The sequence below is a fragment of the Mastigoproctus giganteus genome, chromosome 3, assembly GCF_048544385.1.
Source record: "Mastigoproctus giganteus isolate SK-2022 chromosome 3, ASM4854438v1, whole genome shotgun sequence".
Taxonomy (NCBI): domain Eukaryota; kingdom Metazoa; phylum Arthropoda; class Arachnida; order Uropygi; family Thelyphonidae; genus Mastigoproctus; species Mastigoproctus giganteus.
The window spans coordinates 121668196-121691564 of record NC_143577.1 but is presented as its reverse complement, the minus strand read 5'-3'; the positions used below and the strand labels follow the sequence as shown (position 1 = coordinate 121691564).

Here is a 23369-nt window from a genome sequence, read left to right as displayed (position 1 = left end):
CAATTTGATATATGGCTGAAGAATTTTCCTATCAAAAGGTATGAGTAAATCTTTATAATTTACAAATTGAAATAATCTGTATATACAATAAACCATTAGTATTTGCAAATTCTTATGTGATCATAGGATAACTCTATGGCAAAAAAAGAAACTCTGCAGTGTATAGGATGCATTCATAGAGAATCTCCTCAGTGCAGTGTCTGAAAAGACAGCACTAGATCCCATACAAGTTCCAACTTCAAGCCATCTGTGTAAACTGGCAAGAAGTCAGAATGTTCAGCTCAGTGGGCTGATTAGAGCTGAAAGTAGATGGAATTCAGAGTATCATATTTGATCCAGTTATTAAGAAAGAAGTCATGCTGGTACTACTTGAGCATGCAAGGGTGGAAGGGGCTACCTTGATGATCAGAAACCTTGTCTTACCACAATGTTAAGCTCTCTGAGTAGCTCTGGGATGAACACAAAATGGTTAGTTAGCAGTCTGATGAATGTTATAATGATTTCCCTATCATGGCTAAAAAATAGATATGTGGAGTGGATTGGAAGAGAGTAGAGCTTAAAAGCATACTGTAGAGAAAACTGTTTTTGTCAAAGCAATAAGGAGAGTTCATTTGATACCCCTTGTAGACTTTGGACAGGAGATGTTCTGAATGCACCAGCAGCAATATGAAAAGCCTAATGGTGAAAGGGATCAAGCTACCAAAGGATTCAGTCATGGAGTAAAGTGCAAGAAGCACTTTATTCCATCTGTATCGATCAATCTGTTCAATCCCCTCATGCACTTCTATGATATAATATGGAAGAAGAGTATGACACAACTTGGAGTTTGTGCCATACACTTTTCCATATCAAAGTTGATGGACAGCAATTGCTCTCATTATAGGAAAGCCTCTTGAATAAATGTTTCCAGTCTAATTAAGTGATCCAAAGTGGTTCCATTTCTTTGGAAGCAGCACTGAATGCTGGAGAGAGGATCACTTGATTCTAAGTACTATAAAAGATGAATGCTGATCATTCTTTCCAATATTTAGCACAAACAGCTAGTCAGAGTAATAGGGCAGTAGTTTGTTGGAAATTTAGGATCCTTTTCTAGCTTAGCAAAAGCAAGAACAGTTTCTTTGTGCAGGTGTCCAGAAACTGCTCTTCAAGGAAGATTATATAGTATATGAAGAAGAGGTGGGACATTTTGGTAAGAGGAGTTTAATAATTTCTTAATGGATGTCATCTGGTCCATTGTAAAGCTCCTGACTGACTGTGGTGATGTCAAACTTTTCCAGATGTTGGAAAGCATTCAGGTCAGCCAGATCAATCTTCCACCAGAATAGCCAAAAAGGCAGACATCACTTCCATATGTGTTTCCTCCATTTCCCAAGTAAGTGAAAGGTACAGAGCAGAGGAGAAAATGGAAAGATCAATGGCAGAAAACATACAGGTAGGCAAGTCAAAAGAGGATGTTTGTTCCCACATTTAAAAGGGAGAGGTCATTGTCAGTGAGTATATGCTCTATGACTCATTTGTCCCCTTCAATGATGTCAGCACTACCCCATAGGAGTACTGTGGTCATCATCTGCCTTCAGATAAGCCTCCTATAAGCAACAGCAGACTGGTTCATGCTTTTGTAGGAGTGTCTTGATGTCTTCAGTATAGCTCTGACATCCACGACAATTCCACTATATGAATTCACGAATTTGGCCATTATTTAGGCTTGGTGGATCCACCAGTCAGCTTCCAAAGTGCTTATTTTTCTGTCTTGGTTTATCTTTTTTGGGGAAGTATGGACGCAGTCCTATGTCTATTTCTTCTTCTGAAAAGAGTTCCAAGATTGATTCATCAGGTAAAACCTTGGTTTGGTTTCAACATCTATTTTTTCTTGTATGACCATTGGGCCTTAGGTTTTCTAGACTGTTGCTTTACCTTGATTTTTGAAATACTAGAGGCACTAGAAAGTATCAATGCTGGAATGGAAGCTGACTGTGTGCAGGTTTTTCAGAACTCAGTAAACAGTCCGTAATGGGTGTAAATGGCTCTTGGTGCTATAGTCACTTTTGTGTGCAGGTTTTTCAGAACTCAGTAAACAGTCCGTAATGGGTGTAAATGGCTCTTGGTGCTATAGTCACTTCTGTTTGAGTCCCAATGGCATTTCTTGCAACCTATTCAGCATATGTTGCTATATTACTATTTACTGGATTCATTGCTTTTCTCATCTCCTGGTATGAAATGTTCAGCTCTTCCTTAATTCTGTATATTTCTTTTTTTTCCATCAACTTCTAGCATGATCATGAGCAGCAGCACTAGTAGTAGAAGCATGTGATGCAAAAAAAGCAAGCATATATAGCATCAGTCAAAAAAAAAAAAACATCACACATCCACTCCCTCTAAAAGTTTGTGCAATTCCTCCTTGAATTTATTTAAGCTATAAACTTCCACAAAGACAGATGGAAGTTTGTTCCAGCAATCAACTACCCGCTGGCTAAAGGCAAATTTCTGCACATCAATTCGACAACTGTTTTTCCTCAATTTGAATTTATACCCCTTCATGTTTGTAATCTGAGCAAGCGAATGAATCCCATCAGAATTGAGCCTGCTCAACCCATTCAAAAGTCCTTATTCACCCCCAATTAGATCACTTCACAGGTGCCTAATCTCCAGACAATGCAATTTGTAGAACTTAAGCCTTCCTTGGTAAGGGATCCCTTTTGTTCCCCTCACCAATCTTGTAGCCCTTCTCTGTACTTGATCAAGCAACTCTACATCCTTTATAAAATGAGGCCTCCAGACATGTACGCAGTACTCAAGGCGTGGCCTGACCATTGCCTTATACAAAGGGATAATCACCTTCTTTTCTCTACTAGCAAAATTCCTGTATATCATTGACAAAAACCAATGACCTGCTCTGGCAGCCTGTCTGCACTGCTCAGAAAACTTCATATCTGACTGCATAATTACTCCCAGGTCTTTTTAATTTTCTACCATCCTAAGTGTAGTACCACAGGGTTGGTACATTTCTCTGGGGTTACTTCTATCCATATATAGTACTTTGCATTTGTCAATGTTAAACTTCAGTTGCCACTTCTCAACCCATCTGCCAACTTTTCTAGATCCTGTTACAGTAACACACTGCCATTACTGTCATTAACAATCCTGCCAACCTTAGTATCATCTGCAAAAGTATGCAGAGTGCTCTCTTTGGGTTAATGCAAGTGGGTTTCATAGCTGAACATGATATAATTTATTGTCTTTTGCACCATAATGAGTGCATGCAATGGAATTTGTGAATATCCACATATCTGGCAATTGAAGTGCACTAATGGGTGTGGCTAACTTTAATGGGTGTGGCACATATGTGCAGTTCATACAGTCATGTTTGACTGAATTAGGAGACTCTGGTGTACTGAAATAAAAGATGATGCTTCTAGTCAAGACAAGATTCCCATCCTTATGTACACACACTCACTTTGCAGTGGCTACTTCTTGCAATTTCAGCTCTGAATAGATCTCCTCTTCAGACAATTCAAGAAAATCAAATTCAGAGATCATGCCTCAGGATGAGTTCAGAGACTTATGGCATGTTATTGTAATCGGCATACCCTCTCCCAGAGGTGGCTCAGAGGAGCTGCTGTAAGTGTTTATCACACTTGATTTCAACAAGGATATCCTCAGAATGCAGCAGTTTTATAGATATATAAAAGGAGCCTGCCAGCCCTTCCAAACTCTTCCGAATAAAGAAGGGTGATATTTTCCTTGTAAGTTTCTCTTTGGTGAGATGGATTATCAAGTATCTAGATATTGTACCTGATATAGTTTCAGTTATTGACCTTTTGTTGAAGTAATAATGTCTGTTTCATTGCTATTATTTTCTGGTAGGGGTTGGAGTCCTAGAAAAAGAATTAAGATTATCAAGATTCATATTAGTCTTGATTGTTTCAGTGCCTAGGCTCCCCACCCATTATGAGGTTCAAGAGGATGTCCACAACTCAGTAAGCAATAAATGCACTCAGCAGTGGAATGTCTGGGCTATCCAGACATCCTAACCTAAATCCTGTCCCTTAGATCACTGACGCAGTTAATTCTTGCAGGCAAATCAACTAACCAGTTGATCCTGGGTGGGCCATTCGAGTAACACCTATCTTGTCAAAGCAGGATCCAAAGCAGTGTATTCAGGCTCGGCTCGCCAACTGCTGGGGTCCCGTTTTCATAGGTCACAGCGAACATACTGAATTCCTATGCTGTTAGCCTGGAACCTAGGCAGTCCATGTTGAGTCCCAGTAATGCAATGTTTTGGACCAGCAGTATCACGAGGAGTTCCCCTCACCATGTCCAGGAGCCTATGTTGAGAGGTCTTTGGTCTTTGGGAAAATTTTATGGTATTCAAGGTCATTTGCTCTTTTTCATATAGAAATACTTGCTCCATAAAATGCTTCTTTTAAAGGTTAATGATTCCTTACTAATTTAAAAAGTGTCTGCTGCTTTCTGCTCTTCTCTTGTCTGCCTTAGTCTCTATTCTATTACTTACAGAAGTGCCTCGTCACTTCTGCTGATGAGAGGCATTGCATAAGTGCAATCTCAACCTCACTTTAGGAGGGACAGCAAAACAAGTTGCTCATTAATAATGCTATTGTTGTGGTTACTAATTACTTTAACCTTTATGGCATTTATACTAATCTCGTATAAATGCCATAAAGCGTATAAATGCGTATAAATAAAAAAAACTCGCCTTTTAATCTTACTCCTCTTAGTGAATTATTATTGAATCTCATTAATTGAATCTTAGCCAATTAAATCAGCTCTATGTTATAATGGGTTATCTTGGGGCACTCACTCATACTAAAGTTATTTTCACTCTCACATAAAATTTCTTAAAGCTCCATAACATGTGGGTTTTGAGGAAAAAAGCTACTTTGTGTTTCCAATTTACCATCTTTTGTCATATAAAAATCTACCTTTTTCCTTCTAACTTATATGTAATTTCCTTCTATCTTATAGGGAGGTGATTATCTTGCTGTACAAGACAATGGTCAAGCCACACTTAGAGCAATGTGTACAGGTCTTGAGGCCTCATTGCAGGAAGGATGTAGAGTTGCTAGAATGAGTACAAAGAAGGGCAACAAGATTGGTGAGGAGAACAAAGGGGTGCTCTTACCAAGAAAGCTAAAGTTCTGCAAATTGAAGCGCCTGGAGAGTAGGCACCTGTGAGGTGATCAGATTGAGGTGATAAGGCCTTGAACGGGTTCAGCAAGCTGAATGCTGATGGGATGCTTCCTCTTGCTCAGATTAAGAACCTGAGGGGGCATAGATTCAAATTGAGGAAAGACAGTTGTAGAATAGCTGTGCAGAAATTTGCCTTTAGCCAACGGGTGGTTGATTATTATTATTATCAGCCATATGGTGCAAGAAAGCCTGAGGCTTATGCCGCATCAGCCTAAAAAAAAAAAAAAAAAATCCCTATTAGCCTGAGAGAGAGAGAGAGAGAGAGAGAGAGAGAGAGAGAGAGAGAGAGAGAGAGAGAGAGAGAGAGAAGTAGAAAGGAATCACCAAAAAAGAGAAGAATGATGATATCCAGCTCAGGACCCTGGGTGGGTGTGCCAAGCCCATACTCACCAGATGTGAGCCCTTGGGGGTGATTGATGGAACAGACTTCTATCTTTTGTTGTGGAAGTTGATAGCCTAAATAAATTTAAGGCTGAGCTGGACAGGCATTTGGAATGAATGGAGGGGTGAAATGGGAGGATTTTTTTTTTTTTTTTTTTGGATGATGCTGCATAAGCTTGCTTTCTTGCATCCTATGCCTCTACTAATGCTAATGTAGCTAAAATCTGGTCAATTGTGGCATCCTCTTACATTAAAGGTCTCTGCATAATGGAAATAAACTAATAACATGTGTTTACTTAAAACTGGCAATAAACACACCATATGTCGCACATCTCTAAATCATGCAGTTTGCAAACTGTTCTCAAATGCTTCACAGGCTTCTTCTATTTGGGATAAAGTTGGCTGGTACATTTCCTCTCTAAGAGTACCAGCCTTCATTAATTTCTCTCCTAATCAAATCTTTACCCTTGATAGGTTCTTTTGTTATCCCTCACTTAAACTTATTCAGCATTTCAGTGTTGATATATTCCTATTCTCTACAGACCAGCTGATTTAATTCAAAGTTCTAAGCATGCACACATGTGTGTGTGTGTGTGTGTGTGTGTGTGTGTGTGTGTTATTTGATTTTTAGGAGCATTAGCAACTAAGGCTATATTGCTCCGGGGATATGCGGTGGTCATTTCCTGACCTTTCCGCATCTCCGTATTTGGTGGTCACGGGCTCGAACCCCGGTCTAATCAAGAAGCGTGTGCTACACAATGCTGCTCGTGCCCACCTGGCTACGAAGGCGCCTGTGTGTGTGGTTGTGTGTGTGTGTGTGTGTGTGTGTGTGCATGTGCATGTGTATGTGTGTGTGCATGTGTATGTGTGTGTGCGCGTGTGTGTGTGTGCGCGTGTGTGTGTGTGTGTGTGTGTGTGTGTGTGTGTGTGTGTGTGTGTGTGTGTGTTGATTATATTTGATTTTAATGTAAATAAGAGTCATCTTGTTTGCCATCTGTATCTTAAGGATCTGCTACAACCCCATTTGGCCATGGCCATAAAGGATATATTGTCTTCACTCAATTATGTAATCACCTGACACAAGAAATAAATGAATATTTATTTATTTCCTTAATAATAATAAGAAAAAAGTATTAAAGGAAATGTTTCAAATTATCTGTATTACACACCTGTGCATCTTAATTCTCTCCCAAGAGTATGGGCGAACATATTCTTCAACAACTGCAGTATAAAAATATTTCCACCAATCTCTAGGTCGTTTCATAGCTGACATAACTGCATGATATTTTCTATACCTTTCATTCAGTTCCATTCTTTGAAAGGATCTGAACAAACCCAGTAAACAGACATACTGGTAGGTTAAAAAAAAGAAAAAAATACATAAAAATAAGAAAATTGATTAAAAATTTATTTAATCAAGTAGCCAAAATACCCTTTTTAAAATTTCATATGACAATAATTATTTATAAACTTGTTAATGTAACATATCAGAGATTAAATAGCCGATGTTAAAAATAAAACAAACATAAATTATAAACGACATTTACTGAGATCAGAAGTAAATGTGAAATTCTGGCACTTTCCAACAAAATGGGAACTAAAGCTCATAAGTTTAACATAGCTCATATCAAATTTTAAGCTGATAAATAAAATCAACACACACATAAAATAAACATAGTGATTGAAAAAAAACAAAAGCTCTGAAATGTTAGGAAGGTGATAGGTCTCTTTTAACACAAAATTATCACAAAAAATATACAACCTACACAAGTTATGTAAGATATGCAATGCATTATATTTCAGGAGCATTCAATTAATTTTCTGCGATTAAAAGAAGTGAAAAGTAAATGCCATTATCTTCTTAATAAGTAATTATTATATTAATTACTTCTTATCAATTAATTACTAATCACTGCATGATTCCTGTACAGAACACTTGTTAATGTGTTCTAGATGATCCATATCTCTATATGGATCATGTATATCATGGTGAAATAGATGGGCAACTACCCATATATTCCATCATGCAATATAATTGATGTCTTTTGAAGTTATGGGCATCAAAATCTTCTTAAATTTTGAGGGCACTTCTAAAACAGTGTTTATACGCCAGCTGCTGGATAGCCCACCAGACCAGATCTATTGGGAACTCTCTAAGAGGCATCTGGATCAGCTACCATATTAATCTCACTGCCTCTACCTGCCAAATTGTGACTGCAGGGAGTCCAAGTAATGTGTACATGGAGGGCATTGTTTAGGCCACAATATGGCAACAATCATTTGTGCTGTGTGTCAATATCCAAAAATATCATTACAGTTAGTCCCCGACTTACTTAGGCCCGAGTTAAGTAACTTTGGACTTAGTAAATTTTTTTGGTAAAATTGTAAAGATACTTTCTGTATAATTTTTAAGAGTGAAGTCGAATGAAGGAACAGTAAGTATAAATTTTTATTTTTGTTTCCATACAAACTATATTGGATAACATCCTGCAGCATAACTAGAATCTAGGTAAATAACTAGAGTTAACATATCATTTTCTGCTTTAAAAATTCTGAAGAAATATTTGACATGTTTTTGAGACAGGTGAACTACGTCAAAGCACTTCAGAGAAACCGTCACAGTGTTCAAGCCACATGGACTGTGTCCCATTGGCTATTTCTTTGGAGAATTACACTCTTGTAGAGTTAGTTCAGTTTTGTTTGAGAGCAAAGTTTTTTGTTTGCATTTTGCATGTAATATTTGTTACACATCGAGTTATCGTGGTGAAGTTGAAATTCACATTGTCCAACCATTTTCAATGACTTTGTGTCAAACTATCATTGTGTAATGCATGTTTAAATCGCATGTTGTAAGGTGTGACAGCATCTCTTGTAACTTAACTCTGTGAAGTTATTTAAAGAAAATTTCAATTTGACCGTTATCGTGGTGCACCGCCTAAGAGAATAAGTGAAAGCATTACTACTTCACTGCTGTCCCCAGATAAAGTTTTTAATTGCTATAGCATATAACTATTTTTCTTCATTCTTCTGAGGATATTATGAGGTTTTTGTAATTTTGGCATATCAGGGTTATAGTAGCAATATTTTATTAGTCATTCCCGAGTTACATAAAACTCGACTTACGTAAGAATTCCTGGAACGTATCTCTTACATATGTGGGAGACAGACAGTACTTCATACTTTTACTTTACTACTGAATACATCATGAATAGTCAAGTTAACAGAACAAACATGTCTACAAAAGATCTAAACCTCCCAAACACTTTCTCATTCATTTCACAAATTTACAGGGACTCAGTTCCAATCTCTATAATGTGCATTTCCACTTACTTTTTCAGACAGAATCCCAATCATCAATTGTCTCGACCACTGTTCATCTTAATTGTCCTAATTATTCACAGTATGATTCTTTTCACTTCAAATGTGATGCTTCTATACATTTGTATGTCCACTCTAATATTCCCTCTCAGATACAGCACATTGGAATCTCCTCTTTTTGATTTTTGCCCATTAATCTCTCTATGCCCAATGTGTCAAATTCATTTGTTGCCTCTATCAATCTTCTAACTCCACTAATCACTTGGAAATCTTTTACTTCCCTTCTTTGAAAACATGAATTTTCCCCCAGTTCAACTTAACTAACAGCGACATAATTTTCCTTGGGAATTTTATTGTACACAACTCTAGCTGGCTTCGGTTTTATAGTCACAGACTCAGTTGATCAACATTCTGAGGCTTTTGCGATTACTAATGACCTCACACAGACTGTTCATTTACTTACCAGACAATCCTAACTACACACCCAAACACTTTTGATCTTTTTTCTCACAAACAAAACTTTAAAATACACAGCTGAGGTGACTGGTCTCTAAGCACCTCAGATCACAACTTGCTGTGATCTGAGGTGCTTTGAAATTTTAGCAATTTTGATGCCAAGAATTCTCCAGGTCCTGATGGCATTTTTCCACTTGTTTTCAAATGGAGCCTTTTCACTTTCCACTTGTTCTCAAATGGTGCCCTTCTCTCTGGCCATTTTTAGGCTTGAGTTGTTTGACATTACAAGAATGCAAAAATGGAAGGATTTTCTTTTCTTTGGTTGAATTACTATTGATGTCAATGCATGCTCAGATTGTGTCAGCAAAATTATTCTTGTAGTGACAAAATCCACACTACATCTTAAAATCTTATCCTTCGTCATCCTTTACCGTGGTTTTCCAGTAAATGTGCTAAGCTGTTCAAGATAAGAATGATACATATTGCAATTGGCTTGCATCCAAATCTCCATATTTGTTTACTGCCTAGACAACAGTTGTGAAGAAGTGATTAATCTGTCCAAACTTGATTTTGAACAGGCTAAGAGTAGAAAACTTGCTTCTTGTTCAAACAGTAGCCGAGCATTCTAATCTCTTAAAAAAGCTATTGGCCTCAACTTTTTCCAATCTATACTCCTATCCCTATTAAAACCTGATAATTCTATTGCCTCCTCAGCTAAAGAAAAAGCCAACTCACTAGCATCCGATATTGACAGTCTTGGTAAACCACCAACTACCATTCTTGGTACACTCTATTTAATGGCTCCTTCTGCTCTCTGTCAAAAGGTTGTCAGAAGAAATTTTAATAATCTTGATGCCAAGAATGCTTCAGGTCCTGATGGCATTTTTCCACTTGTTCTCAAAACCTATGTTCCTAAACTTACTCCTGTTCTGTGTCACCTTTTTACATTTTCTTATAATACTTGTATTTTTTTCTTCTTCTTGGAAACAGGCTATCAAGTTCCTAAAAAGTGCGACAAATCCCTCCCATCCAATCATCATCTCTATTTTTTTTTTACTCTACTCTTTCCAAAGTAATGGAGAAATACATTAGCTGCCAACTCCTATACTACCTAGAAACTTTCCATCTGATCAATGATCACCATTATGGATTTTGTCAGTGTCAATCCACAGGTGATATACTAGCTTATGTCACTCATCTAATGACAAATTCAAATGAAAAGGTTGGTGAAACTCAAGCAGTTGTTATTCACATTTCTAAGGCTCATGTTTGATATAGAGGTCTTCTTAATCATCTTCCATCCTATGGACTGCTGGCTGTTTTTTTTTTTTTTTTTTGAGTATCTAATATTCTCTCTGACTACTCACTGTGTGTGGTGGTAGATGGTGCTCTGTCTTCTAATTTCTCCACTAATGCTGCAGTTCCCCAAGGTTCAGTTCTTCCTCCCACTCGTTTTTTTCTTATATATTAATGGCATCCTTCGACCGACTGGAGATCCCATCCACAGTTCTGATGATGACAGCACACTGCATTCTCCTTCCAGTTTGAGAAACCTTGCCCTATACATTTAGCTTTAACTTCTTGAATATCCATTATCAATTAATTAAATAACCATCTCCAGGCATAATAAATAATAATAATAATAAATTCCATCAAGTTAATAGCATAGCTTAATTTTTAGAGTACTCACCTTTTGTATAATCTGCAATTGATGCTTGAGATAGGATGGATACTAATTTGAATTTAAAATTGGGATTAATATGAATAAATTTAATTTTGAAACACAGTTCAAATATGCCCAAGGAAATAGAAGTGCACATCTTCGTCCTTGGTTGTCACAGAATTTAAGGTTAGAAATGATTGAAACTATATATGTAAATCGAGGAGGCCAATAACCGTAACGAATTGGCTTTCGTAGTTAATGTCTTCAGTTGGCGATAGTGAGAAGGAAGTGAAATGTGCGTATTTAAAGGACTCTATGTTCCCATGATGCTCTATGATACATGCGGGAATCTCATGAGATTCCCGCATGTATCAAATGAGATTCCAAACAGGAGAGAGGTTATAGGGTAATAGATTCCAAACTGGAGAAAGGTTATAGGGTAATTTGGCATTTATTATGTTAAAATTAGGATGATCGCGAAACCATTCTATAATGAGGGCTTCGTACTGAAAAATTTTAAAACTAGATTTTGATTTAATGATGGGGATGGCTGAATCAACTAAAGGAGTGTGATTGTGGGATTGTACATGTAGTGTGAGTTCTGTAATTGATTGTCCTGTTCTGGAGCTATTGTAATGATAATACGCTCGTGTATTAGATGTTGCTGTGGAGCCATATTTAGAGGTGGTGCTACCAATGTAGCATGCACTGCAGTTTTGTTGGCATTTGATTAAATAAACAATATTGTTCATGTCACTGATTTGATATTTATGTGTATCTTTATATGAATTAAACATTGATCCTAGTTTATTATATGTTGAAAATATGAGAGTGATGTCAGTACCGGCAAACACTCGACGGAATTGTCCGGCAAGATTACTGTGGTAAGGAAGAACAATACGTATATTACTGCATTTAATGTGTTTGGATGGTTTGTTGATATTATTTTGGCCGGTGGAAATAGTTTGTTGAATCAGTCGAAAGGGTATTTTCTGGATATGAATTTTTCTGTAAGGTATTGAAGTTTGTTAGACAGGTCGTCTTGTGTGGAACTGTATTTGATGGCATTATAAATTCGGTTGTGGAGGACGGCTTTTTTTGTACTAAGTGGATGGTGTGACTCAAAATGTAAGTATTTTCCAGTGTAAGTGTTTTTCCTGAAAATTCTAGTTCCGACTTTGGTGTCCATTTTGTATATGGTAAGGTTAAGGAAATTAATTTATCCGTTTTCTTCTATTTCAAGAGTATATTTTAATCTGTAGTGTATTGAATTAAATTTAATGAAAAGGCTATCAATTATGGTTAGGGTTTTGTTCCCTATAATAGGATGTTATCTGCATATCGTGCATATAATTTGATCTCTGAAGGGAATGGTTGTAATATTTAATTCTCTATCTAAGTAAATTTCGGATGGGGGGGCTGAAATTCCCGATCCCATGGGTAAACCGAATATCTGTTGGTATATCTGATTGTGGAACCGGAAATATCTGGCATCTAATAGAAGTGATGTGAGTTTTAGAATACTATTGATTGAGAGAGAGAGAGGTGCGATTGGTTAAGGTGCTGTCTTCCATTAGGAAATTACGTAGGGCTTGCAGAGTGGATGGCAGATGTACATTGGTGTATAAAGAGACTATATTGAAAGATGCTAAAATGTCTTTGTTGGAGATTGTAATAGAACTTATTGTTTCAAATGTTTGGATGGTGTTATTAACTTTATATTTTGAAAATCTTGTAAGGGGAGAAATGATCTTTACTAGAAAGGAGAATAAGTTGGCGAAAGCTGATTTATTGAAGGAGACAATAGTCTCCTTCAATAAACCAGACAATTAGCATTAGCATTAGTAGAGGCATATGATGCAAGAAAGCAAGCTTATGCGGAAAAAAGCGAAAAAAAAAAAAAAAAAAAACGCTCCCATTTCATCCCTCCGTTCGTTCCAAATACCTGTCCAGCTCAGCCTTAAATTTATTTAGGCTATCAACTTCGACAACAAAGGATGGAAGTCTGTTCCACCAACCAACTACCCACTAGATAAAGGCAAATTTCCGCACATCTATCCTACATCTGTCTTTCTCAATCTGAATTTATGCCCTCTCGGGTGATTATTCTGAGCAAGAAGAAGAATCCCATTGGCATTCAGCATGCTCAAACCATTCAAGGCTTTATACACCTCTATCAGATCACCTAGACGGTGCCTAGTCTCCAGACACTGTAATTTGCACAACTTAAGCCTTTCTTCATAAGAGCAACCCTTTGTTCCATTGACTAATCTTGTTGCCCTTCTCTGCACTTATTCCAACAGCTGTACATCCTTCTTGAAATGAGGCCTCCAGACCTGTATACTGTACTTAAGGTGTGGCCTAAAGTACAATATACTTAAGGGAATAATCACCTCATCCCTTCTAGAAAAATTCCTGTATATCATTGACAAGACACCATGAGCTACTCTTACAGCCCATCTGCACTGCTCAGAGAACTTCATATCTGACTGCACAATTACCCCCAGGTCCTTTTAATTCTCTACCACTGTCAGTGTAGTACCACAGAGTTGATATGTTGCTCTGGAGTTGCTGTTTCCCATATGTAGTACTTTACATTTGTCAATATTAAACTTCATTTGCCACCTCTCAGCCCATCTGCTCAACCTTTCCAGATCCTGTTGCAGCAGCAGCATAGCATTGGTAGTGTCCTTAACAATCCTGCCAACCTTTGTATCGTCTGCAAACTTGGATATTAAGCTTGATATACCATCATCAATATCATTTATAAATACAGAAAACAATAATGGACCAAACACTGAACCCTGAGGGACTCCACTAATAACATTAGTCCACGATGAGCAGTGTCCATTGATTACCACTCTCTGTCTTCTCCCCCTCAACCATCCCTTTATCCATAGCAGCAAATTGCCTCCGATGCCACACTGCTCCAATTTGTGCAGTAGTCTTCCATGTGCAACAGTATCAAAAGCCTTTCTAAGATCCAAATATATAATATCAAAGTTAATACCTGAATCCAGTTCTTTTGTGACTGCATCATAGTATCCAATCAAATTGGTCAGGTAAGACTTCCCCTTAACAAAACCATGCTGTGTCCAAGCTATAACCGAAGTCTTGTCTAGATGATCCTGTAATGCTTCTTTAACCAGTGCCTCCATTAATTTTCCAGGAACAGAAGTTAAATTCACAGGTCTATAATTACTTGTGTCAGCCTTTGATTCTCCTTTGTGAATTTGCACATCTGCACATCTCCAGTCTATGGGTACCTCCCCTGAGTCCAAGGAAGCTCTCATAGTTATGGCTAAGGGTTTGCTTACTTCCTTTGCTGCCTCCTTTAATATAACTGGATAGATACCATCCACTCCAGGTGCCTTTCTTGAGTTTATCTTCAACAATTTCTCCTCCACTTTACTCTCAGTTATTACAAGATTATCTAGCTTACTGCCAGAGTTGAATACAACTCTGGCATTCCCCTCCCAGAATAACTCCTCATGTGTGAATGTCGATGCAAAATATTCATTCAGTTTGTTAGCTACCTGAGCAGGATCATCAACAGTTGACCCATTGATATCAAGTGGACCAATCTGATTCATCCCCTTCCTTCTAGAGTTTACATAAGTAAAGAACTCTTTGCTGTTTTTCTTTGCATCCTTTGCCAAAGATTTCTCGTAATCTGCCTTTGCCTGCCTAACTTCCTTTGTAACTTGGTTACAGACCAGCTTATATCTATCATAGGCTTCTGTGTCCCATGCATTTTTCTTCTCTGCCATAAGTCGCAATAGTTCATCTGACATCCATTTAGGCCTAAACCTTGACCAATATTTCTTAGTTGGTATGTAAAGCCTAGTAGCTTCCAAGATGCTTTCCATTTTGAATTTGCTGTTGGTATCATCATCAGTTGGTCCCAAAGTATAGAATTTAAATACTGTCTCAGACCATCGTAGTCACCTTTGCGAAAGCAAAAAACCTTCCCTTTACCCTTGATGGTTGTTACCGCTTAGAGTAAATCCCACTTCAGCACACTGTGATCACTGCCACCTAGTGGTTCCTTTCTCTGCAGATTCTTAATGCATGAAGAATCACTAGTGATAATCAAATCAAGCGTATTACTCCCTCTAGTTGCCTCCCAAACATGCTGATATAGAAAACACTCATCCAATAAATCCACAAAAGCCTTGCTAGTGTGTGAGTGACCAACCCACAAATTCTGGTCAATATCTGGGAAATTAAAATCCCCCATTATAAGACTCTGATTTACTACCCATTCTATTTCCCTGTACAGTTTCTTATTATACTCATCAGAGTCATTAGACCTATAGCACACTCCTACTTTCAATTTTGATCTCCCAATGCTTATGTCACACCAAACTGACTCAACACTGCACTGTCCAGGGATGTCGACTGGCTTCACTTCTTTGGATTTGATGTGTTTCTTAACTAATAGAATAACCCCTCCTCTGTTCCTATCCTGTCTATCCTTTCTGTACACATTGTACTCCCCAAAATACCAGTTCTCCATTCCTTATACAAGTCTGTGTGACACCACGTCTCTGATATCCCAACAATTTGATGTTTTGTGCAATACCTCAAATTCATCAAAGTTATTTACCAAACTCCTAGCATTGGTGTAAACACAAGTATACATGTACCTGTTCCTATTCTTAGCTATCCTAACACAACCCATGTGTTTACTTGTACCACAATGACTCCCCGCAGTCTCTGAAATATTCTGCGTCTTGTTTTCCACACTTCCGCTCATTCCAATAGAAGCAGTACAAGAATTAATTTCACCTCTACCGGTGGCTGCTGTTACTCTATTAGTCCTTGTATCCCCCCAAGCTAGCAGTTTTCCGACCCACCTAACTCTGCCTCAATAGCATCAGCAAATATTCTTGCAACCTTTCTATTTAAGTGTATCCCATCCCTGTAGAAGCAGTCTCTCCTGTTAACAAGTACAGACCAGGCTGAAAAAAATTCTACCCCTTGAGCCTTGCACAGTCTCTCCAGGGCTGAATTGATTGACAAGGCTCTCATCATATACTCCCTCCTATCGTGTCTGGGCAGAATTGCAGACACTTTCAAATTCAACCCTAATTCATGGCTTTTTTTCAATAGTCTCCCTAGGCTTTTTTTTAATAGCTCCTTCAATAGTTTATTGAAGGAGACTATTGTTGTCTCCTTCAATAAACCACCATCCTAAATAATATCAACAAACCATCCAAACACATTATATGCAGTAACATATGTATCGTTCTTCCTTACCACAGTAATCTTGCCGGACAATTCTGTTGAGTATTTGCGGTACTGACATCACTCTCATATTTTCAACATATAATAAACCAGGATCAATGTTTAATTCATATAAAGATACACATAAATATCAAATCAGTGACATGAACAACATTGTTTATTTAATCAAATGCCAGCAAAACTGCAATGCATGCTGCTACATTGGTAGCACAACCTCTAGAGGCTCCACAACAACATCTAATACACGAGCATATTATCATTACAATAGCTTCAGAACAGGACAATCAAATACAGAACTCACACTACATGTACAATCCCACAACCACACTCCTTTAGTTGATTCAGCCATCCCCATCATTAAATCGAAATCTAGTTTTAAAATTTTTCAGTACAAAGCCCCCATTATAGAATGGTTTCACCATCATCCTAATTTTAATGTAATAAATGCCAAATTACCCTATAACCTCTCTCCAGTTTGGAATCTCATGCACCTGAGATTCTCGCATGTATCAAAGAGCATCACGGGAACATAGAGTCCTTTAAATATGCACGTTTCACTTCCTTCTCACTATCGCCAACTGAAGACGTTAACTACGAAAGCCAATTCGTTATGGCTATTGGCCTCCTCAATTTACATATATAGTTTCAATCATTTCTAACCTTAAATTCTATGACAACCAAGGATGAAGATATGCACTTCTATTTCCTTGGGCATATTTTAACAGTGTTTAAAAATTAAATTTATCCATATTAATCAATTTTAAATTCAAATTAGTATCCATCCTATCTCAAGCATCAATTGCAGATTATACAAAAGTTGAGTACCGTAAAAATTAAGCTATGCTATTAACTTGAGTCAATCTAATTTGGTATTTTAAGAAATTCTACAAATCATTCTATTAATAAATTCCATTTATTAGCTCTGATAATTACAAGCTTGCCCCGGGACAACTAATGTAACAGTTATAAGGGTTAACATTATATGAGAACAAACAAAAATTTAACCACAAAATGTGGAATAAAGTACAACTCATAGAAAAACAAATAAATTAATAACACATGAAATGGCTAATACATAATGTAGCAGATGTTAATATTGCTGATGCATCAATGTAGTTCCTGAGCATATAAAACTGGTTTATGGCACATGGCACCAATTGCTGTTGAGTCATGTGAAAAGATCATTTGTTCATTGCTATAGCATATAACCTTTGTAAGTAGTGATTCCTGTGGTTCTTCTTCAGCTCTATTATTGTAGATTTAAATTTGAGATTTTCATAAAGGCATGTACACTGTTGGTTACCTGGAGAAAAGTTTTTGCAGAGCAGTTGACAGTTTGTGAGGCAGCAGAGTCTGGCCTGGCAAGGTTTGTCAGAACGAAGCGATTAGGCTTAGAAGTTTGAGGATGAGCATTCCTTTATATTTCAAAACAGTACTTACATTATTTTGCCGTAAACTTTCCTTGTTCATCAGGGCTGCGCACTTCCATATATTTAACTATTAACATCAATCGCATAGCCATGTGAAAACAAAAAATTAACACGATGGGACACAGCATTTCTCCAATGGAGCAAAGATAACTTAGTTAATTTCAATCTTTCTGAAACTCAGCTGTCTTATATCTTGCAAAAAGGAGTCTTGTGCTCCTATGCTTATATTCAATGACATTCAGATTTCTAGACAAAATAAGATATCTCTGTTGATTACTGACTACTCTGACTTCTCTCACTTTGAATAAGCATATCATAAATACTGCTTCCACTACATCTAAAAAAAACTGGATTTTGTATTATTCTTCCTTCTAAACAATTTCTCAATCTGTACAAATCTCAAATAAGATCTCCCATGGTATATTGTTCCCATGTCTGAGGTTATGCACCCATAACCTCTTTTTTTTAGACTTCTATTCAAAAGAGGGCAGTCAGCTTATAAAATTTCTTATAAAATCTCTCAACTCTTTGCCTCAGAGACACCCTGTTTCTGCTGGATATCTTTTCTGTAAACACTTCCATGGGCACAGTTCTGAATTGGCATCTATAATCCCCCCCCCACCTTTCAATCTAGTCCAAACACATGCCATTACCAGTCAGCATCCATTTACTGAAAAACTTCAAACTCAGAGAACCAACTCAACTTTCCTTGTTCCTCATTTATCCCTTCAACTTCTGTTTTCTGGAACAACCTTCCTTCACAAGCATTTCCTAAAATTTGTGATATACAGAAATTCAAGTCTAATGTCAACAAGTATCTTCCATCTTCTCAACGTTCAACCACTTCCATATTCCTTCTTCTCAACATGCAAGATACTAAGTGCTATAGGTTCTAATATCTTTCAGGTTCGAAGTGGTCATTAAAAAAAAAAAAAAGTAACAATAATAAATAAATGCACTCAGGAGTGTGATACCAGGGCTACCCAGACACCATGCCTGCACTGCCATCAGCCGGAATCCTGGCCTTTGGACCACAAAGGCAGGAGAATGGTAATGATACAGAATGAATGAATGACCCTTGCAGGAAAACCCCCAATTGATCCTGGCAAGCCACCCCAAGCCCATCTTGTCAAGGCAAGGACAAAGTGATGCATTAAAGCTGGGCCCCTCAACCACCAGGATCCACCTTTCTTAGCTTCACATATTGAAACATGCCAGATTCCCTTTGTCTTAGCCTGGAATTTAACCCCAGGGGCTCACATCTGGTGAGTATGGGCTTGGCACACTGAGGGTCCTGAGCTGGATATCATCATTCTTCTTTTTCTTGGTGATTTCCTTCCCTCTCTCTCTCTCTCTCTCTCTCTCTCTCTCTCAGGGTAACTCAGAATTTTTTTTTTTTTTTTCCTGGTGCAGCAAAAGCCACAGGCTTCCTTGCACCATATGGCTGCTAATGATAATGATAATGTATGCTATGGGCACTTGATACCAGTGCTGATAATCGAAAAGACCAGCAGAAATACAGGTAAGTCCCCTCACCACGTACGATGAGGTGTCCACATCAAGGGTAATTTTTTGAGTAATTCAACTGTGGTAGTTTTATGTCTGGAAAGCAATCTATTGTCACACTGACATTTTGGAGCTTGCACGTTTCTTCCAATTTTTCCAGTTACTCTACATAGAGGTGGACTTTATTTATTTCCTTAAAATTTGATGAGACTAGTATTAAACTTTTTCAAGCTTTATATGTCTTTCACTCATCAAGTGAAAGAATACCACAAATGTACAAAACACGTAGATATGCATGCACACATACATGTATGTCGATAAGATGTGAAGCTTCACCATTTGGATTGACTCAGGATTAATAATTCAATTCGATTCTATTTGTAGGAGACTAATCCAAAGTAAGAACTGGTCCTCTAGAAATAGAAGTCTACAAAAAAAAAAAGGGGGAGACTATACATAGATTTATTGAAACATATTGTACAGCCACCAACAATACAAGTACTTACGGCAACTGGCAAAGTGTCAACACTCAACTGAATCCTGTTATAAAGTCTGAGAAATTACCCAGGTCAAGCCAACTTGATGATGCAAAATTGTAAGTTAGATCCATTTTATTCGTCAGTTTGGGTGCCCTTAGGCAGGGTTCTCTTCTGTTATTTTTTGGGGAATGTTTATTCACAACATTAACTTTAGTCGAAGTGTTCCTAACAAATAATACCGAAGATATAGTAATTTTGTTACATGTATGGACAGACTATATCCTATTTACAAAGTGTGCAAATGAATGGAACAAATGTGCAAGAATTACAGTTATTCACATAACAATGTGCTGTTGAAATAGTTAAAAGTGATTTTTGGAATCACATGCAAAAGTATACATAGCTGACTGAGACAGACCACCCTATCTCCTTTGCAGCATGCTTGAGTTTATTTATTTATTATTTTTATTTTATTTTTTTGGATTTGTGATCTAATGCACCAACAGGCAAATGACTGAATACAATTAAAATATATCATGGAAAAGGGATGGACTGCTTAAACCAAGGCTCCATCTTGTCAGAAACCATGAAGCATCAGTGTCTGAAACAACCAAGGGACACAGCATTTCAGTAACCTCTAAACATGCTAGTGGGCTGAGTTGAAAGGTTGTATACAGTGGATTCCAGTTATTTGGGCCACCGGTTAATTGGGGCAGCCATTTATTTGGGACAAATCTTAGAGAACAGAAACTAATTGAGAAAATAGCCAGAGTTTTCTTTGCTTAATTGGAACAACATGCCTTTTAATCATGGCAGGAGACTGCAGCACTCAAGATTACTCTACGACTGCCTCCGACTAGACCACGTGATTTGGTCGAATCTCTGGAGGTCACAACCATAAAACGACATAGACAATTTGCAGTTCCCAGTTTATTGGGCTTTTCTGTTAGTGCAATCTATCATAAACAGGTAGTAAATGTGATCTTATTGCATTTGCAATAATACTGATAGCTGTAATTCTGTGGGCCTGATAATTTATATGCATCCCATGCATTTTTTCTTCTCTGCCATGAGCCTCATTAATTCATCTGACATCCATTTAGGCCTAAACCTTAAACAGTATTTCTTAGTTGGTATGAAAAGCCTAGTAGCCTCCAAGATTAAGTCCCTGACAGCTTTCCATTTAGAATTCACTGTTGGTAACATCATCAGTTGATCCCATTGTATAGAATTTAAAAACTGCCTGAGACCACTGTAGTCACCTTTACAAAAGCAAAGGCCCTTCCCTTTACCCTTGATGGTAGTTTCATCTTTAAGTAAATCTCACATCAGTACACTGTGATGACCGTCACCCAGCATTTCCTTTATCTGCAAATTCTTAATGCATGAATAATCACTGCTGATAATCAGATCAATAGTATTACTCCCTCTGGTTGCCTCTTGAACATGTTGCTGTAGAATACATCATCCAATAAATCCACAAAAGTCTTGCTAGTATGTGCATGACCAATCCACAAATTGCAGTCAATATCTGGAAATTTAAAATCCCCCAGAGAAATATTTCTCTTTGTACAATACACCAAGCTGGAATGGATTGTCATTGGACAAGAAGGTCCACTGGCCCTCATTATACAAAGAAGAGCATGTGGCATCTTCAGTTGAAAATATTCTTTTAAAGCCAATCTGCTTTGATGCATTTAGTTGTTGTTGCCTTTGCAAGTCTTACCAAGATAGGCTTCACTTCTACAAATTCTGCATCTGGAGACTAAGCACTTGCAATGTAATCTGATTGTGGTGTTTAAAGCTTTGAATGGATTGAGCAAGCTGATTCAAAGAGAGATTTGTCTTGAAAAAGAAGAACTTGAATTTATTCAAGGAAGAACTATACAAATTATTTAAAAGGATGGACAGATGATGTTTTTTTTTTTGTCTGATGCTACTACTACTACTAATAATAATAATAACAATGATAATAATAATAAAAAAAATAATCAGCAGATCACCGCAGGATGCAGGACGATTACTCAGACCGAGTATATTCACAGACATGACCAAATGGCCAGGATAATACATCAGAGGCTACTGCAAAAATACCAACTGATCAAAGCAAGTTTAGTGTATAACAAGTACAAACCTCAGGCTGTACTAAAGATCTCTATGCACAGACCATACTGGGATCATGCCATAATAATGGATAAGCCGATCCAGCGCAACACACCAGACATAATCCTCACTGACAAGAAGGAAATGGCTACCTACCAGATTGACATAATTGCAGTGCCCAACACCAGCAACCAGCAGAAAACATAGGAGAAAAAGATCAGGAAGTTAAATATATGTGGTGGCATATGGAACAAGTAATTGCCATCCCAATCATCATATCAACCACTTGCATGGTGCCAAAGAGCCTCCATAAGATTCTAGCAACAACAGGCCTCCCAGAGAACACTTACATGGAACTCCAGAAAGCCAGGTTCCTGAACACCTGTAGGATAGTAAGAGAGTTCCTAAACTTACAGTAACAATAATAATAATAGTAATCAGACACAATCAACCATCCCATAAACTTGGTAGCAGTACCCATCATGGGGAAGAAAAATCCCATAAAAGAAGAAAAAAGTTATTTTTTTAAAATTCATTTATGTTTTTTTTTTGTCAAAATTCCAAACACGAAAGATATCAAAACCTATAGTACTTAGTGCCATGTAGTAGTAGTAGTAGTGGTGGCATGTGATGCAAGAAAGCAAGTGTATGAGCTTATGCAGCATCAGCCAAAAAAAAATCACGCCATTCCCTTCAAATGCCTGTCCAGTTCCTCCTTAAATTTATTCAACCTATCAACTTCCACAATGACAGATGGAAGTTTGTTCCAGCAATTAACCACCAGCTGGCTAAAGGCAAATTTCCGCACATCTATTCTACATCTGTCTTTTCTTAATTTGAATTTATGCCCCCTTAGGTTCGTAATCTGAACAAGTTGAAGGATCCCATCAGAAATCAGAGTGCTCAACCCATTCAAGGCCTTATACACCTCAATCAGATCACCGCACAGGTGCCGAGTCTCCAGCCACTGCAATTTGCAGAAATTAAGCCTCTCTTGGTAAGAGGATCCCTTCATTCCCCTCACCAATCTTGTTGCCCTTCTCTATACACGCTCAAGTAAATCTACATCCTTCCTAAAATGAGGCCTCCAGACCTGTACGCAGAAAATCAAGGTGTGGCCTGACCATTGCCTTATACAGAGGGACAATCACCTCCTTCTCCCTGCTAACAAAATTCCTATATATCATTGACAAAACCCCATGACCTGCCCTTGCAGCCTGTCTACACTGCTCAGAAAATTTCATATCTGACTGCACAATTACTCCCACGTCTTTTTCATTTTCTACCACCTTAAGTGTAGTACCGTACAGTTGGTACGTTTCTCTGGGGTTACTTCTACCCATATGCAGTACTTTGCATTTTTCAATGTTAAACATCAGCTGCCACTTCTCAGCCGATCTGCCCAAATTTCCTAGATCCTGTTGCAGTAACACACTACCATTACTGTCATTAACAACCCTGCCAACTTTGTATCATCTGCAAACTTCGATACTAAGTCTGATATACTTTCATCAATATCATTGATAAATATAAAAAACAACAGTGGACTGAACGCCGAACCCTGTGGGACTCCAC

The 23369-nt window shown here is 37.7% G+C and overlaps 1 protein-coding gene across 1 annotated transcript in view; it reads right to left on the bottom strand.

Moving 5' to 3' along the window:
• Positions 1-23369, bottom strand: part of LOC150088255 (intermembrane lipid transfer protein VPS13A-like) — a 3009916-nt gene that overhangs the window by 2647960 nt on the left and 338587 nt on the right. Inside the window, exon 11 of the mRNA XM_090370087.1 lies at positions 6755-6940. Coding sequence (XP_090226213.1) covers positions 6755-6940 — 186 coding nt within the window. The remainder of the gene's footprint in view (positions 1-6754; positions 6941-23369) is intronic.